Raw genomic sequence first — 18,875 nt, 5'->3', positions numbered from 1 at the left:
GGATCTAATTCCTCCCCCGATCTCGGAGAAAAAGGGACCGGATCAAACGCGGATTTCTACCAATTATCCTCACCCCTGCAGCCCACTCATTATGGCCGCACACAGCCCCGTCCTCAGCCATGATGCCAAATTAAAACTTTGTCTGTCTGGTTACAGAATAAATAACAGAGCGAGAGAGAGAGAGAAAAAAAAAACAAAATTGAAAAAGTTTGTCCCTGGCCAATTTAAAGGAGGTATAATAGAGTAAATATATAAATAAATAAATAAATACAAAGTGCCAAAACCAACAGTGAAATTGAGTATGTAACACAAAGAGAGAAAGCAAAGCGTTCCTTTGTAATGTGTCAGATGAAACGGCTTCCTTCACAGGCCTGAGGCTTCTGTGGGAGAGAATGGCCTCTTACACAGACTCAGGGGTGGCGTGGGGAGTCTGAATGAAGCAGTCCTAGAACACAGGCACACACATGCACACACACGCACACATACACATACACGCACGCACACATACATGCACACACACTCACACACACATACACACATGCACATGCACACAACACACAAACACACACACGCACACACACACAGATTCTCTCTCCTACTCTCCTGTCACGTGTATTGTTAGGCAGACGGAGGAAAAAACTCTGGACAGAAAAAAAGAGGGAGCTGCTGATGCATTGGAAGGCTGTCTGACAGACAGGCAGGAGAGGCGGACGCACATGCTTAAAGAGTCCTGTAACCACTGGAGCATACCGGTCCCACCATTCCTCCCTCTCTCCTCCCAGGAAACCATGCTTTCATGGGACCAGGAGGGGGAGTGACATCACTGGCCAATGGGGCTGGGCTAGGGGCGTGGCCTGACCTACACTTCATGGTATTGCCAAGCAGGCCAGGCATGCAGCTCATGCGATTGGCCCCTGAAAAGTGAGAAAAAGACTGGTTGTCTTCATTAAAGATGCGGTTTACCATCCTTTCTACTGTCTTGAGTCTGCTTCTGGATAATTACCGACTGGAGTGATGGGTGAAAGTGTGGGTGGGGTAGGGTGGATAGAGAGGAGAACGACACACTACCCATACGAAGCAATGAACCCTAATTGCTACCCTGAGCCTCCCCTGGTCAGCGTGTTTCATGCACTAATGGACACATCGCTCAGGCCGTCTCTCCTCCCCGAACCGTCCACTCTGATTAATTACCTGTCCAATTCTGACTTAAGCCCCTCTGATCCCGTAACAGAGGTAAAACAAGCAATAAATCAATCAAGCCTTGCCTCTTACAACTGCAAATTGAAAGAAAAAAAAAGAGTAAAAACTGCATTAAAAAATATAATTCAATAACGAAAAAAAAACTGTCAAGCACCAGAAATATCTATATACCTATGAAATTTGTAAGTGTTTACATTGTTATCTCTGGATCAGTCTCTAATTTACTGTGCCTGTTTTGCATGTGTTATTTTTTATAGAAAATCGAGACTGACACTTTGAGACATTCTCCCACAGGGAACCACCCAATGACATTCCAGATATCCAGAACGTCTGTACTTTAGACTAAAAGCCCCAAAACAGAACTCATAGGTGTTAAAACTCTGTCTCCATTTGAGCAGAGCACCAGTGACTGGGACATCCATCTATTCATAGTGTATTCATGCCTGAAACTCTGCTGACACTTTGACAGTGTTAGGGGAAGGCACCGATCACACACACTGTGTGTGTATGTGTGTGTGTGTGTGTGTGTGTACATATATGCATACAGTATTTGTGTGTGAAATACTATGGATACATAAAAAGATGTGGATTACTTATTCACTGAATCATCATCATCATCATCATCACTATCATCTTCCTGTTATTGTTATAAACATTTCTTGTACTTATCATTACAGTTACATATCATTACTAAACATGGTTTACATAGCACTTACTACCTATTCATAAGTTTTGATTTAAATGTATTACTTTATGCTTTGGCAATATCTTACAATGCATTTCCTACCAAATAAGCATTTGGACTCAGAGTAATCTGAATTGAATTGAGGAAGTGTGTGTGTGTGTTGGGGGGGGGGGGGGGGGGGGGGTGTTGTCTCTGGGAAGCGCTGTGTGATCTCACGGAGTGAAACCCTAATGAAGCTTCTGCATCATTAGCACAGATGAGCTGTAAGAGGTGCCTGCACTAATCCCCGCTTCCCAGAGCCTTCCCTGACACCAACCCACAGGAAAAGTCACAGACAATTAACACCAGACAAGCAGAGACAAACCCTGGCACCCAATGCACAGGAAATTTTTTTCACAAAGGTTTTTCTCACGAAGCAGACTTTAAAAATAACAGTATTTGCAGTATGCGACGCGTGCTCTGCTTTTTAAGAATCTGGGCTGCACAGTTACCCTGTTCACTGTACCCTGCTTACTGCTGCTGCACTGATTCAGCAAAACGTTGAGGTTGTCATGACAGCTGCAGACTAAGTGCAGGGCCAGAGGTTTTAGATTAATTGCAATGCTTATGTGTTTTTACCCACAATTCCACCTGTGTCAGGAAAGTGGAAGAAACCTCTTCGATCCAGCTGAGTTACGGACACGGTCAGATCAAGAAACTGAGCACGGTGTTTGGCTCAGAGTACAGCTCTGTCTCTCTAAACACACCGACGCAACCATGAAAACAAACACGGAAAGATAACTCATAAAGTTAGCACTTTCACAGTACCTCTTTCTCTCTCGCTCTCTCTGTATCTACAAGTGAGACCAAGGTGGACCGGAACAATTAGCATGTGAGATGCAGGATTTCAGATTATTAACAGGAATTCAGTGGGAGTTAAACTGTCCCAGCATGTCACTAGACCTGCCAGTTGGAGAAACTGTGACAATTATCACATTCAGGAATGACAATAAAAAATGTTTTTTTATTGCAGTGTAATACATTTATTCATTCATAAGTGAGAAGACCTTATGGTACATCTTTAATGAGGTAATAAGAAAGTACATATTCAGTCCACTGCTGGCGGCTAGATATATTATTTCTGATCAGGTGGAGAGCTCAATATTGCTTGAGGAAAATGATCAGTCTTAGGTACCAGCAAATAGTGGTTAACTCTGGAGGGCAGCCTCAGACAACAGAATGACTCCTCAGATCAGCTTTACTCCAGCAAATTACAGGTACCGAAAACAACCACCTCCAAAGTCGAGCCATGGGAATCTTGAAATTTATATAGCATTACAAATGACATTATTAAGAAATGCACACTGATTTTACCTCCACTTCCCCTGAAGATACTGTCTACCTCCATGACGCCTTAACCCATACCTTACCTTAACTGTGCCTGGAAATCAGGTCTATTTCCTACCTTTCCTACACACATTCTTTTCCTCTGCTGCACCTCAACATAGACTCTTCCTTCTCTATGGTCTAATAGTGGCCTATTCTCATGTTTACCTCAGATTGTTCAGGGCAAACAACAAGCGTGGGCTTTGAAAGCTCGGTTGCGTTTTGAATGCATAAAACAGGAGGCAGCAGTGTAGCACAGTGGTAGAAGAGAAAGGCTCGTAACCGAAAGGTTGCAGGTTCGATTCTCTCACTGCTGCTGTACCCCTGGGCAAGGAGCTCAACCCACAATTGCCTCAGTACAAAATCCAGCTGGATATCATGCAAAAATTGCAACCTAGTTGAGTTGCTTTTGATAAGGGCTAAATGACAATAATGTAATGTAAAATGTGTGTTTGTGAGAGAATGAGCAACATGCAGAGAGCAGTGGTGGTGAAGGTGGTCCTGACTGCAAAAAAAAAAGCACCGTTGTGCCTTTTCAAAATCACTCATTTTGTCCGATGAAAAAAAGCCTTGCACAGCGGTAAGGCTACCCTCAGCACTCATAGTGGGAGAGCTCCAGCATGCACGGGGGCTTCCTGCAGTGTAGGTGTGGGAGAGAGAGAGAGAGAGAGACAGATCTTTCTTCCAGGCCCAGAGAGCAGCCCTTATCCTCTCTCTCCCTCTGTACTCCCACCATCCCTCCTCTCCTTCCACTTTTAATTTCAGAGCATTTCAGGAGATATTGACCGCTGAAGGAGGACAATCAATCTGTGGATGGCAGGGGGGAGAGGCAGGTGGTGGGGGGGGGTGTGGGCATCTTTAAGCGGCCAGCGGGGACCTGGGCAGAACTACGCAGCCCATCAGCTCTCTCCTCCTGGTAATGGGGATTTTTTTTCCCCCCTCTCTCTCTCTCTCTTGCTCTTACTTTATTGAGACAGAATGAAGAAGAAGACTGCAAGGCAGCACAGGAAGAAATCAAAATCATTACGGAATTCCTATAATAAGATCCTTGCTTTTTTTTCTCTCTCGCTTGCCCAGTTCCATTCTCTGCGGGAAAATGAAAAAGGCTAAATTAAGTGATACTTGGGGGAGCTGGACCCAGGAGTGCTGAAAACAATAAAGAATCCCCCCTACACTGGACAGCGGGCAGGACCCTGGTGAAGGAGCCATTATTTACATGCACTCTCTGTGGCCCCATTCACTGACACGCTGCACAGATGGACATGAATCAGTTCTGAAGTGCTCCACATTTCTGATGGCTGGAGTGGCTGTTGGAGCAGTGGTCATTCAGCATGCTCAGGATCCTAAGCTAGGCTGAGGACTGCCTCATTCAGGGGATGCTGACATTAACTGTAGCATCCATCTTTGTTATTTGTGAAACATGCTCATGCACTAGGAAAATGCACATTGTGTGACATGCCGTAGGAAGTGTGAAACACGTGCACAGCACACACACATATACACAAACACACACACACACAGAAAACTGCAAACACAAAGTACATGTATAGACAAATGGGCATACAAACACACAAACAAAAACACACACCCCCACACACACATGCACGCATGTATGCGCCCACACACACACATGCTCCCACATACACACCCACATACACACTCATACATGCATGTAAGTACACACACACAGACACACACAGACACACACACACACACACACACACACACACACACACACACACACACACACACGCCATCCACCGGGCGTCTGTCTACGCTGCTGATCTGCGTGACACCGTATGGTCCGACATCTGACTGGGCTCCTGTCGACGACCACGTGAAGGACCCACAATCTGCTCGGACGCAAGCGGGTGCAGGCGAGAGTGTGTTCCCGCGCATGTGAGTGCGTGCGCGGGTATGTGTGTGTCACGGTGTGAGATTACCAAGCATGCGAGTGTGTGCCAGTGTGAGATTAGTGTGTGTGAGGACACATCCATCTGTGCAAACAGAGCCCATATTAATAAGCCTGCTGAGAACGAGCGCTGGGATGGGGTGGGGGTTTGTGGGCCTGGGGGGTTTGGGATGGTCTGAAATTTGCCAAACCTTGACTACAGAACATCCTGAGTCAAACACTGATCTGAATTTCATCAAGACCCTCTTGAAAGCCGGGCCTCCTCTCCTGGTGAACTAAAAACTCAGAGCAGGCCTGAAGCCCTGGGCTGTCGACTCAAAGCTCTCTGCGCTCGGATTCTGATGGTCCAGGAAACCAGCAGGTGACTCACAGCCCTGCAAGGGACACGCCAAAAAAGCACAGCCAGAGAAAATCGAAAGGAAGAGGAGAGAGAATGTCTTTCTGTCTTGTTCTGCCCTGATTTTGTGTGCAGGTATGGATGGGACGCACAAACAAAACAAAAAAAGCAAAGAACTTCTTTCCAATGATATTGAATATGTAAATGTGTTAGCCCAATTAATGCACTCAGACGGTGAGATCAGCTAATCTCCTGCAGATTTGTGTGTGTGTGTTTGTGTGAGAGTGTGTGAGGGGAACAGATGAGGTTTGCATGCCGCAGGTGTGGTTATTTGTGCAGGTGTCTGTCTGGGGCAGTCGTGGCTTCCCTCTGCGTTTGAGAACGTGTAGTGATTAGATGTAATTTGCATACTGCAGGTAAGGCTATGCACAGGTGCCTGCACTGCGGCATTGATGGCCTCCCTGCGTGAGTGAAAGAGTGTGTGTGAGTGTGTGTGAGTGTGTGTGTGTGTATGTAAGCTTGTGTGTTTGTGAGAAAATGTGTTTGTGTGTGTGCCAGTGAATCCGTGTGCGTGTATGTGTGTGTGTGTTTTTGTGTGTCTGTATGTGCATGCCTGTGCATATGTGTGTGTGCGTGTATAGAGACCGCTCACCTGGTCTCCAGCGGCACACTGCTGTTGAGGGCCCAGCTGTCCTGGAGCTGCACGGACTCGGGCGTGGTGGGCCCTTCGCCGGGCGCCACCACTGGGGCGTGGGTGGGGTTGCGGCGGTTGGCCAGCGTGTTGCGGTTCAGAGAGTTGGCAGAGGACTGGTGGTGGGACAGCGCCACCTGGTGGTTGTGGGGCGGGGGCAACGGTGGCCGCAGGGTCGACTGGCTGTGGTGGTTGGGAGGACCTGAAAGGGACCAGGTGAGAAGAGACGGCGTCACATCGTGCGCAGTCACTGCCTCTCATAGACGTCACCGACCTCCTACTGTCAGCAGCCTCCCAAGCCAAAGCTCACTTCCAACAATTCACTCATGACAGCTGTGCTGTGATCGTCTCATTGTGTTTCTACACCAGAGCTGCACAGAGCACACAGTTCCTGCCAGAAATCAAAAATAGCCAGAGTATGCGGAAGGAATTCAAAGACATTTCGGGTTTGTCTGGACCTTTTTACGGAAAAGAATTCTGAAGTATAATTGCTCTAGTCTCTCCATGAGAGCAAGGGGCTCAATAGTAGACCAAAGGAAAGATGTATGACACCACCTTCAACAGCTTGTTTCAGTGGATCCAATTCGTCATTGCAAACTCTGCTTGTCACATACTCAGCTCAACTCTCCCCAGAAACATTCAGGAAGTGTACCCCACAGTAGCTTTGACAGTGTTCTATATTAAACCCCAGCTAATAATAAAGGTGATCATAGTCACCATTTCAAACGTGATTGACTGACTGCCTGGCAGTGCTCTAGATTAGAGAGCTCTAAAAATAAGTCATTATTCTAACCTTGGCTGATTGGCTGAAGATCATGTCCCCTGAAGCTATCCTGTGAGTGACAGCTTTAACTTCAAGCAGAGCTCTTTATATTAGAGTAACACAAAACACTTTAGCGCTATAACAAACGTGTGTGTGTGTGTGTGTGTGTGTGTGTGTGCGTGCGCGCATGCAAGCATGTGCATGTGTGCAGGCAACTGTGTGAGCATAATGCTTCTCCACACTTTCAGCACCCAGAGGCTACCTTTTGCGCTGTCTGCCTGGCCAACTCTTGAATAAGATGTTTTTGCCATTAAAAGTTTTAGTGTAGTAAGTTAGTTAGTTTTTATTATTATTTCAAAGATAAAATAAGTAAGTTGTTTTGGAGATGTTTTTCATGTCTGTCATTCAAATTGTTGTTGAATTGATGTCTTCTGTAGAAAAAAAATGATAAATACTATTTACATTTTTAAATAATTATTTTATTTAGATATTCACATGCTTCTGGAGGGGCAGGGGTCGGGTTTCAATAAACAGCTATGGTGCTTTGTGTTGACATCAAAACGGTGCGATATTTTTTTGATTGCTGCACATGATTATAAGTTCAGTGGTTACCGACACGCACATGGAACGAGCATCGTGAAACCAGCTTAATTGTACCTTTGATTCATAACTCGAAGAGAGCCACAGTGGTTAACCTGAAACACCCTCATTACTTTAGTCCTGTCTTCCTGTGGACCTTACAGAAAAAGAAAACAGACACGCAGACAGACGGAGGACAGAGGAGGACTTGACCTTCCTCTTCTGGAGGAAAAATATTTTGATGGGCACGAGTCTTTCAGAGCCGATGCCAGAGCCAGACAGACAGACAGGGGACGGGGGCGGGGTGCACCTTTCTCTCTGTTTGCTGATCCATGATAAGGCTGCTAGCCCATGCCTCACTGCCCGATTCCACCATCCGAAAGGTCAGGAAACAGAACAAGGCTCCAAATAAGCAGGAAAACAACAACAACAACAGCAAGCAGCGCGGACCTGAATCTAAACCGCTAAAGCAAAATAGAAACAAACAAAACAGAATCTGATAAATTTCTCACAAAGTTTCCGGTACAAACTAAGTTGGAGTTACCTGCTTAAAGGAGATTTTCCCCTCTTAATGACAGGAGTATATTAGGAGCACAAGCTACAGTTTCATAGAGAAGTCAATACTTATACTGTATTTCCTTATTAATAAAAAAAACTTTGTGCAGTGTTTATAAGTACCTGAGCAGGTTACCGTGCAGCTTCATTGCACTCCCTGAAATATAAAGCATTTTATACCAGTGTAAAAAAACTACATTAAAATAATAACAACAGAAGAATCACATAATGGAGCTCCCAGTGTTCACTGCTGAATGATCTGCAGAGCTTGAGTACACCACAGAGAGTCACTGAACTGAGATCAGTGTCATGGTGTGAGAGATGGCTGTGAGGCACAGTGTGAAGGACTGACACTGGTCCAGAGTTGGTCTGTTTTTTTTCATGCTTTTCTGTTCACGTGGCCTGATTATAAGTACTTATGTGTATTATCTTTGAAAGCAGTGTGGCATAACGGAAAGGAGCAGGGCTCATTACCAAAAGGTTGCTGGTTTGATTCCCCGCTGAGGCATGACGGTTGTATCCTCAGGCAAGGTACTTAACCCAATATTGCCTCAGTAAATATCCAACTGTACACATGGATAAAATTGTAACCTATGTAAGTCGCTCTGCATAAGAGTGTCTGCTCAATGACAATAATGTAATTGAATGGAAGTATCTCTGGATAAGAGTGTTTGCAAATAAATAAATGTGAATGGAAGACAACGATTGAAGGGGGAGAGGTGCACACTTGTTCCTTGACCACCATCCCTGTTAAAGCCTTCCTGTGTGTCTGCTGCCTATTTGGGGCTGCACTGCGTCCCAAGGCCTCGCTAGAGTAGGAGCTTGACTTGTTAAGAAGGGGCTCCGGGCTTGAGTCCGGGATGGGGCACTGCTGTTGTTCCCTTCAGACGGACTTCCAGAACGAATGATTCCAGCGTCTAAATGTTTGCTCTTGGCTCGATTTCCGCTCGCGTTTGAAAAGCTGTACAGTTAGAGAATGGGGTTTGTCTGATAACTAAGACATTGGTATTGAGAAAAAAACAACCTATGATGTCACCATGGCACAGTGATTAAAGAGCTGGAACTACAGGTCAGACTCCCCAGACACCCTGCCACTGTAACCCTGAGCAAGCTGCCTAACCTACAGTGCTCCTGTAAGTGCTATGGATCTGTACTAGGGACCATATGGAAAACATCAGCTCTGTGTTGCACTGAATAGAGCAATAAGGGAATAAGTAAATAATACTGCAATGACATCAGACTACGCACTGGCCTGTAACTCACACAAAGACATTACAGGGAGTGTAAAGAAGGGTTTCTCCATACTGGTACTGTGGACAACTGCGTTCTGTATGCTGGTTTGCATTCCAGCTGAGCTTAATGATTTAAGATTCTCTGATCGCATACTGATCTGAACAGTAAAAGTATTGGTATTTCAGAACTCTTTTATTGTTTGCTGGTCCCCATGACCAAATTTTTGAAAATCTACTCAGGATTTTTGAATAGTGTGCATTGCAAATGCAACCACTCAACCCTGCCTGCATGTTCCCCATCACTCTTAATATGTCACATGACACTGTCACATCACTACATGATTGTCCAGGTGCCAGAGCCGCAATGTTGGGAACACACAATGTCAGCTCTAAACATGATAAATTTTCACATGGAGTAAAATGCATAGCATAGCGTCTGATGCTACAGAGCCAGGGGTACTATGCTGCTCCTTGAAGTACTATAAACAGTAAATTCTTTGCCTGCACACTGCTCTGTTGGCCTGGTTTCTTTACAAAAAGAGATTCCCCATTTCAGTGGGACCACTCAGATTAGATAAATGAGAAATACAAAAGTGCCATTTTTTTTCACCCATTTTTTTTTCATTTAGCAACTAAATAAACAAAACACATAAGACTCTCTATTCGGTTTGATTCGACTCGGTTTGATTCGGTTCATTTCAATTCAAATGACAGGCTCCGTGCCATTAAACTTTAGATAAACAAAAATGACAGATGAATGAAGACAAATGATTCTACCATCTGTCTTGTGAAATCTCACATTAAATAAAACCAACCTGCATGGAAATACTCTAAATGATTGTTTTGATAATTACTTCCTTTAAAAGGACAAGGTTGGCTTTTTAAAATTCATTAGATAACAAAAAGAGGAAGGCACAGAATATCTTATTAGGTGAAGAAAAACTCCTGAACAGCAAAATAGATCAAAGAAATTCCTAACAATCGCATACAATTTTAATTGTTAATGATATTGGTGTGTAGTATTTTTTTCTCCATTTTCCCCCTTTACAAGGTTAGTGAAATGGACCTTTTGTACAAATCCTCTGTATATGGTTGCTTGTGTTCCAGCCAAGCTGAGATTTATGTTCTTTTGTTATTGAATATGGAAGTTATTGTTTGAAAATGACCACACAGAGGGCAATTAATTACACCTTTTCAGACTTACTCAATTGTTTTGTGTACATACTGTATACTGACAATTGAGCAAGACCTCACAATAAAGCAATTTAACACAGTAAATAATTAGTGAACTGTAATTTACAGATGTCAGACAGAGTAGATAAAAATTGCATTTATATATTTTTTATTTCCATGAAATATTCTAAAGTATGTATTATTTTGGATTATGTGTTTATTGAAATGGTCTAATGATGATGTTGATGGCAAAAACAACAACAACAACAATAATAATAATAATAATAATAATAATAATAATCATAATAATAATAATAATAATAATGTAACTGATACCTATAGATCATAATGATGGTGAAAAAAAAGATTGATTGAGCAGCAATTTATAATCTTTACATACTTTACAATCCTTTCCCCTCTCATACTGTTTTGATATGCAGGGCCATGCCAAATCCCCAGCCCCCCAGAAAGGCCCCAGTAGAAACATAAGCTGGTTTACACTTTCTTTCATCCCCCTTTTTAAAAAACAAGTGACGCTGCGGCTGTCCCTGACTCCACTTTGATGTTGAGAGCCTGGAACCATCAGGACAAGACTAGGGCAAAAAACCCCTAAATCCCAAACGCACAAACACACACACACACACACACACACACACACACACACACACACACATAAAAACACTCTCTCACAAACACACACGCACAGACATAAATAGTCACACACACGTATACATATAAAGGCTCTCTCTCTCTCACTCACAGTGCAGTGGAGTGGTGGAGAGGACCGTGCTGAGAGCAGAGCAGCATGGAGCGGATCAGTCCTAACACCAGGGCGTGTAATCTCCCATGCCGCACTGCGGTGGGATGTGAACTAACAAAAGCCCGGCTGGGGATGCAGGCGCTGGGAACCCAGCAGGGTCCTCCCCGCCACAATGGCTTGCATCAGGGGGGATTAGACCATCCTTCAATGGGATGGCCCCGCATCCGCACATTGGCAGCAAGACCCCCTGGGAAACAAGCTTGGGCGACTCGGGGGGAACGCCACACCGTTACAGCCTTGTGGCGACATTCCTCCATCTCTCCCGTCAAGTCGGGGAATGGGGCACCAGGCTAGTGAGGAAATGGGGTGGACAACCGTGGGGTGCAGGAACAGGGGGCACATTCAGGGGGTCCTGCGCACAGCTGGGGGGGGGGCTCCCAAAACACACAGAGACGAGGCACCCAGGGACGATCCCTACAGACGCACAGCCAGGACAATACGTACCAGCTAGAGTCTGGCTAACTGTCAGACAGCTGAGAGGGGAAAGTCACTGTAATGCGGAGATTACAGCAGACTGCAGCGCCCGGCCCTTTGATACTGTACCCCACTGTACATAAAGACTCAAAGACGTACAGACACAAAGTGCATGCGGCCCTCTCAATGAGGAGAGGCCATGAGAACAAGTAAGGAACACATGCTTTCGCACAAACACACAGACACGCATGCACGCACACACACAAACACACACCTACACACACACACAGACACACAAGAAAACAGCAAAATTTATCCTAGAGGGTAAGAGCCCCTGTTATTTTAACCTTCGCTACAATCAAAGTGGATTCTACTACAAAACAAACAGAAAAAAGAGCTGGAAAAACCTTTCCAAAATGTCTACCGATGAGGAAACAAGTAAACATGTGAGCGGCTCTTCATGTTAGTTATTATCTACTTAATGGAAAGAAAGCTAAGGAGGAAACACAGAGGTTAATTAATATTCTGTCCATAGAAGCAGCCAGATTCAGTGTGTGAGATGTGCAGGAAGAGGGAAGAAAGGGAGAGAGGGAGCGAGATAGGGAGAGTCTGTCCTGTGTGTCTCTGCCTTGTCTGTTTCAAGCTCCTCTGATCAGCTCGTCATATTCCAGTGTGGCAAAAATGGCCTGCAAATACGCCACAATTCATTCAAATAAAAAATAAAAAAAAAAACCCCTAAAATTAAGTAATATAAAAATACTGTCTGGCACAATGTAGACTCAGTGATTAAAATAGGACTGTAATTTAAGCAGAAAAGAGGGAAATGCATCACGAGGAAAACCATAGGGACTCTGTCTCCTTTTTGTGTAAACATGGTGTCTTTCGTGATTCCTAATCATGGGAACAGTACTGCAATGAGAGAAGAGCACCCTCCCAATCTCCCGCCCGCGTCAACCGTCGCTATCCGTTCGCTTTGTGCTTCACAGAGGACCGGCGGAAGAAGGTTTTTCTTTTTTTTATCAACATGATAAAACGTTTATAATATTCCTCACAAATTCCACTTTCTATCTCATCTCTCTACACGCCGCGAGCTTTCTGCGCACAAATCAGCGGACGTGAAACGGGTTTTTCGCCCTGCGTAACAGCCGACAAAGCCATCTCTCCATCAAACGTCTCTTTTCAAGGCTCTCATTCTTCCCCCTAAAATGAACTCCGCCACGGATAACAGCGTTTTTAAATAATTGAGTGATGGGTGAATATGAAGCCGAGCGCATGCGGGACAATCGCGAGACGGGCCGGCCTGTTTGCGTGCGCTTCGCGTTAGCCTCTGTCTCGCCGCGCTCGCCCTCGCGGGCCGTTCGTTCAGAGACGGTCGACGTGAGGTGCTGCCAAAATGCACCAAACTCTTCACAGCAACAGAATCACCCGGAGCATTGTGTGGAGACGGCAGCTCCCATCGTCGAAACACGGAAGAAAAAAAAAATAATCTCGCTTAATTTCACTGACAATTGACAATGACCCAAATTTATTATTTTTTTTCCTTTAATTTCTGGTAAAATAGAAAAATTAAAATAAAAACATCCTGCTCAACTGTGGCGGGGAGAGGCGCGCATAAAAAAACGAGGGAAACGACCGGTGGAGCCGAGGCGCGGCGAACCTGCTTTCCGCGGGCTCCTTGTTGTGGGCGCGCGCAGCGATGTTCACATTATTGCGGCTCAGCGACGCGGGATGCGGGCAGAATGACAAGAATTAAAATAAATTGCCCAGCACAAGCGGCCAGAACCTTGGGAAACAATACAAGTAAAAGCATAAATGTCAATTTGGAATGATAAAAGATACAATCTACACACAGCCAGAGAAGCCCCAAGACAACACAAGGTAATAGAAATTGGGATTTTAGTAGGACTCAGCCTGCTTAAAAAATAAATGAAATAACGTAATTAGAGAGCAGCCATTGAGGATGGTTTCATTGAGAATAACAGGTTTGGTAATGCTGCAGTGGAGGAGAGCTCATATAAACATCCTGATGGTAATGAGGAGAAAATGACAGCAAGGATGAGTCTGGAATGAGCAGCATTTTCAATGAGCTACATTTCGGAAATTTCGCACTGCTTTTGGAGTCACTGACAACCACACACACACACCCACAGGTAGACACACAAGCACACACACACACACACACACAGATTCATGATCCTGTCACATCTGTGAATTGTTTTCTGCTGTTTTATAATTCTTTTCAAAATCCTAAAATATAGACTGTACAGAACAGAACCAGACAGTACGACCGAAAAGGAAACACTTCAGGGCCTAAAAATACAGTGACAATTCCTTGCATCATTCTTTTCAGACTTTAAAAAGGAATATAAAAGAGTTTTACATTATTTCATTGCCAAAAAATATTGAAAATATTTAAATAAGCTTTATTTTTACCAATCCATTGTTTTCAAGAATTTAAAATTCTCTAACATGTCTGTGACCAGTACAAATTATTTTTATAACATTCCACAGAAAGAAGTGTGAAAGTCCTCTACATCTGCATTGCCCGCCTATCCACCCAGAGATGAAATATGCACATAAAATATCCATACATACAATATAAATGATCTCCTCTCTCTCCAAAATAACCAGCATGGTCTCTTTTTCTCTGTTTTCAGGTGAAGTAATATTCTATTCTGTCTCTGCATCAAAGCCGTGCTGTTTCATTTATGACTGAGGAAGCACTGCAACTGAACAATTGAACTGAGCACATGAACAATAATTTGCTTGCCTAAAATATCTGGAATCCATGACTTACACAAAACACTGCAGTGTCTGTTGTTATAGCTATATATACATAAAGACCCAGCACTTCAATTTAAAAATACCCTGTACAATTAAACACAGATAAGATGGGAAACATTTGTTTTATTAGCTCTGTTGTTGGTCTGTTGGGAGGCTATAACACACAGAATAATATCTGGGCCCTCACTGTAATGCTGTATTATTGTCATGCATGTTGCAGTGTTTGTTGTAGGCAGGTATTCTGCTGCTGGCAATCTAACTTCCCCTTGAGGAATTTATAAAGTTCATTCTGTCCTCTTATTTCCTAATGCTTTGCTTCTTGGTTTAACAATAGGAAGAACAAAGGATTTAACTTTACATGAGGTAAACACGAGCTGAACATCACAAACCCATCACATAGTGCAAGCAACATACATAGCCAAGAAGTCATTTACTAAGCAATGGAAAGGACATAGAGGTGGTCAACATAGTTATGATATAAAGGGCTGCCTATTCTATTCTATTCTATTATATCAGTGTTAAGAGATCACTGTTTAAGGGAAGAACACGCTATCGCTCGTTTTCCTCCACCCAACCCCAAGTCTGTACAGAGACAGTGCACTGGGAAGTTTGGGTCAATGAGGGCGCTGTCATCTCCGAACAGGTTCAAAGGGTTAACACGCAAGTCAGGCAAGTGTTCTCTCCAATCACCATCACTCCCATCTTACCGACTGGCTCATCACTGCTGTGGCAGCTCTTTACCTGGGGCATCAGGGCGCTGAAAATAACAGATGCTGGGGCTAATTCCATCCCTGCGTCAGTCAGAAACAAACAAAAAAAAAACCACCCCGTCTACCCTGACACAGGCCTGCGGGTCAGAACGTGTGCTTCCGGTTTAGGCGCACAGGGCTGCATTTGGCAGGGAGCACGTGTCAGACAGTATCAGGCGGAGTGTATGCAAGGTGCATTATTTGGTGGTGGCGGAAACCGTGCAGTGTACGTGTGAAACGCTAATCTCACAGCGGCCGGTAAAGGCAGGGAGAGTGGCGGGTTTTTGTGAGCGCTGAGCGAACCTGCTGTTTATTGATATTTCAGGCAGTCATTACAGGGACGGCAGGCGTGGGGGGGGGATAGGGCGTCACCTCCGGCCAGACGAGGAGAATCTCTTTCACGCTCTCTCTCTTCCAGAGCAAATCTAAAGCCCCCGCATCGCCCAGAGGACGACTCGGTTTCTGAGCGCGCTGCTTAACTGGGTCCCCTTGATCTTTTTTTTTCTTCTTCTTCTGGTAGATTTAATTAAAATCCAAGATTGTGAGACTTTACCGGAAGTGAAATGTGGAGAGAGATATAAAGGGACATGGAGAGAGAGAGAGCGGGAGAGACGCAGAGACAGAGAGCAAACAAGACAGAAAAACAGAGAGAGAAAGAGGGAGAGGCAAAGAGATATAGAGAGAGATGGAAGGAGAGAGAGAGAGGGGAAAGAGAGAAGGAGAGAGAGAGAGAAGAGAGAAAGAAGGAGGGAGGCCGATGTTAAATATTCACAACACACCACGTTTCTGCGCCAGACGTTCATCTGCTCTAATTAGATGATAATAACCGTGAGGCCAGTGTACAAATTCAGCTTAAAATCCCAACCTTCTCAAATATGACACAAAGGCAGAAAAAAGGGGGCAATTTCCATGCGCTTGTACGCACTACTACAGTGAAATGCCTGCCATGTTTCTAAACCGCTATTTAACACGAGCTGAAACTGAAAGTAAAAAAAGGAAAATTAAAGGCATGTGAAACACTCAGCTCCTGGCAAAGGAATACCATTGCACAAAACCCACCAAAAATAGTGAGAAGTGAATGAATAATGGATGGGCGAAGGCTCTTTCCCCGGGTTTGGAGCGTGCAGTACAGAGCCTGCTCTAGCTCGATGATCTCAGAGCACAGAGAGACATGGCCGCACAGCTCCCGCTCTCAGAGCTGACACCACAGACACTTCCACTAGCCCTGACACATGAGAACACAGCGGCTGCTAATAAATGGGGCTAGTGCTCCATGAGGCCAACCGCAGTCTGTACACACTCTCTCTCTCTCTCACACCCCCCCAAATATTTATTATTCTGTGAACAATATGACTTTGTTCTGATTGAAGTATGTTATTTTATGTTTTTTAAATCATAAAGGAATGATCCAATTTATACATTTTTTTTATAATTATATCACAGTGTAGTTAGTGTAGAATGTATGGGTGTGTGTTGGTGTGTGTGTGTATGTGAGTGTCAGGGTGGGGGGGGGGGGGGTAAAGCGGGTCAGAAGTATTATGTGAAAGGGAGTGCTTAAGAATGAAGGGTTGGAGAGACTTGGGGGGGGGGGGGGGGCAAGGTGCTTGGTCTTCAAATGACTCAGCAATTCAAAAATAGTACAATGGGAAAAATTCCAAAAATAGTCATTCATATCCATTCTTTTTCATCATATCCTTTTTTCTTTTTTTTTGAAACTACAGACACACAGCAAAGTTGTTTGATGCTTCAGTATAAGCTTTTGTGATGAAAAAGTTTTAGTTCCTGACAAAAGCATATGCCGGGAGAGGTTTAACAGCCAGGCTGGTATCTGTTGTTTGAAGAGTGCAGAAAAATGAAATGAGAAGTAGATGAATTGTTATTTATTATGCTGGAGTGGGTCTCGTTGAACCGTTTGCGGGATTGGCTCAGCAGTCAGGATGGGTATTTGCAAGAGACAGCGGTTAAAGTCCCCATCACACGGAGGGGTGTGTCGGTACCAGGAACCATGGTGACATCAATAAGCCAAATGACCGGAGCTGGATCAACTGTGAAGAAAATTCTGCATAAACGGTGGCTCTGAGGTCACTTTCAGAGCCATTTTATTATTTTTTTTTTTGTGTTCCAATCAAATTATACATCCTGGCAACCTGTTCTGTTTTTCAAAGGAATAATGCAGGGGTTAGAGATAAATTCCTTGCAAGGAACTGACTGGCAGGTGTGTTGTTGGCAAAAAAGTCTTCTGTGTGACCACTGGCAAATGGTAGATCTTCTCTGTTCTCCTGTGTGGCTCTGATCATTAAGGCATGGTTAGCCTTAGCACACAGGGGCCTAAGTGCCTAAATTATTGACCAGCCTTGTGGTTTAACACAACACTGCCACAACTGGGAGTTGCTTCTCTGGAAAGTGTTCAGTTAAGATGACAAATCAAAGGCTATCATAAAGATCAGTATCAACAACTGAGCATGCAACTACAAAAACAGCAAACAAGTTTTACCTTAGATTTACAGGTGACTTGACAGATTTATAAATAGATCCATAAACTGTACTGGCTATAGGAGAGATTTTGGCAACACTGAATGATGAACCCCGCTGTGTGATAACAGAGAAATGTAAAACATATATGGAGGACTTTATTTAGAACATCCATAATAATAATAATAATAGTAATAAATGGGTATATAGATTGAGTATTCTCATTGAGTAATTAATGCATTTATATATAAGTTGTGGAAGACAGAAATGTATTTATATATTAATTAATATATACTGAAGTGATCCCCTCCCAGTTTAAGGTCTGGATAAGTAAGAATGCAAAAAAAACAAACCCCCTTATAATAAGAAATAAAAAATAAAATAAATAATAATAATAAAAAAGACCAGACAGGGCCCATGAACACAGCTGCTGTCACAGGCTGCTCGGGCACTGGTTTACATCTGAAAACCTAAATAAACATTAATCAATATTCATAAATCCCTGTTCTGCCGAGCACCCTCCCCCATCTTACTGTATATAGCCCACATTGGCTCCGCGTCTTACCGCTGCGGAGATATGAAGATTAATGTTCTGGGTGACAAACGCAGACTCCCATTCATTTCAGCGCACTTAATCCGCGCAGTCTTGCCTTTGTGTATCAACTTTCCGTCTGAGCGATCTGGATTCCTGGACAGAGACCCCATTTCCCGCACTGCGTTTACCCAGCACCACATCAAAAGAACGGGTCGAGTGTGGGTGTGTGCGTGCGTGTGTGTGTGTGTGTGTGTGTGTGTCTACGTGCTCAGTGGCACATCAAAAGAACAGTTCGCCTGTGTGTATTTACTCAACGCGAGACCGCAGGCCCAGTGTGCGCATGCTTTTGCCCAGCAAGTTGAGTGGGTTGGGTGTGTTGAGTGTGCCGAGTATGAGTGTTGAGTGTGTGTGCATAACTACAGTAGTCCTATGCTGTTGAACACAATAAAGATCCTGAAATAAAATGCCGTACTGCTCCAAGCACTGTCACACAGCTCACACAAACGAAGAGCGTCTGTGAAAAAATCTTTCCTCACACTTCCATTGTCTTCACTTCAGCTGTTTATGTCAGCTGAAAATAAATAATAATTTTTGCTGTATTAGTATTTA

General features: G+C 44.1%; 1 protein-coding gene across 3 annotated transcripts in view; it reads right to left on the bottom strand.

The window, feature by feature from the left end:
• Positions 1–18,875, bottom strand: part of LOC118775144 (teneurin-2-like) — a 220,770-nt gene that overhangs the window by 61,108 nt on the left and 140,787 nt on the right. For all 3 annotated transcript variants that reach the window (XM_036524890.1, XM_036524891.1, XM_036524892.1), the window contains one exon: positions 6,152–6,392. In XM_036524890.1, coding sequence (XP_036380783.1) covers positions 6,152–6,392 — 241 coding nt within the window. The remainder of the gene's footprint in view (positions 1–6,151; positions 6,393–18,875) is intronic.

This window comes from Megalops cyprinoides, chromosome 3, assembly GCF_013368585.1.
Source record: "Megalops cyprinoides isolate fMegCyp1 chromosome 3, fMegCyp1.pri, whole genome shotgun sequence".
In the NCBI taxonomy this organism is placed as follows: Eukaryota; Metazoa; Chordata; class Actinopteri; order Elopiformes; family Megalopidae; genus Megalops; species Megalops cyprinoides.
Note: the sequence above shows the minus strand (reverse complement) of the source record. Positions and strands in the feature narration are given on the sequence as shown.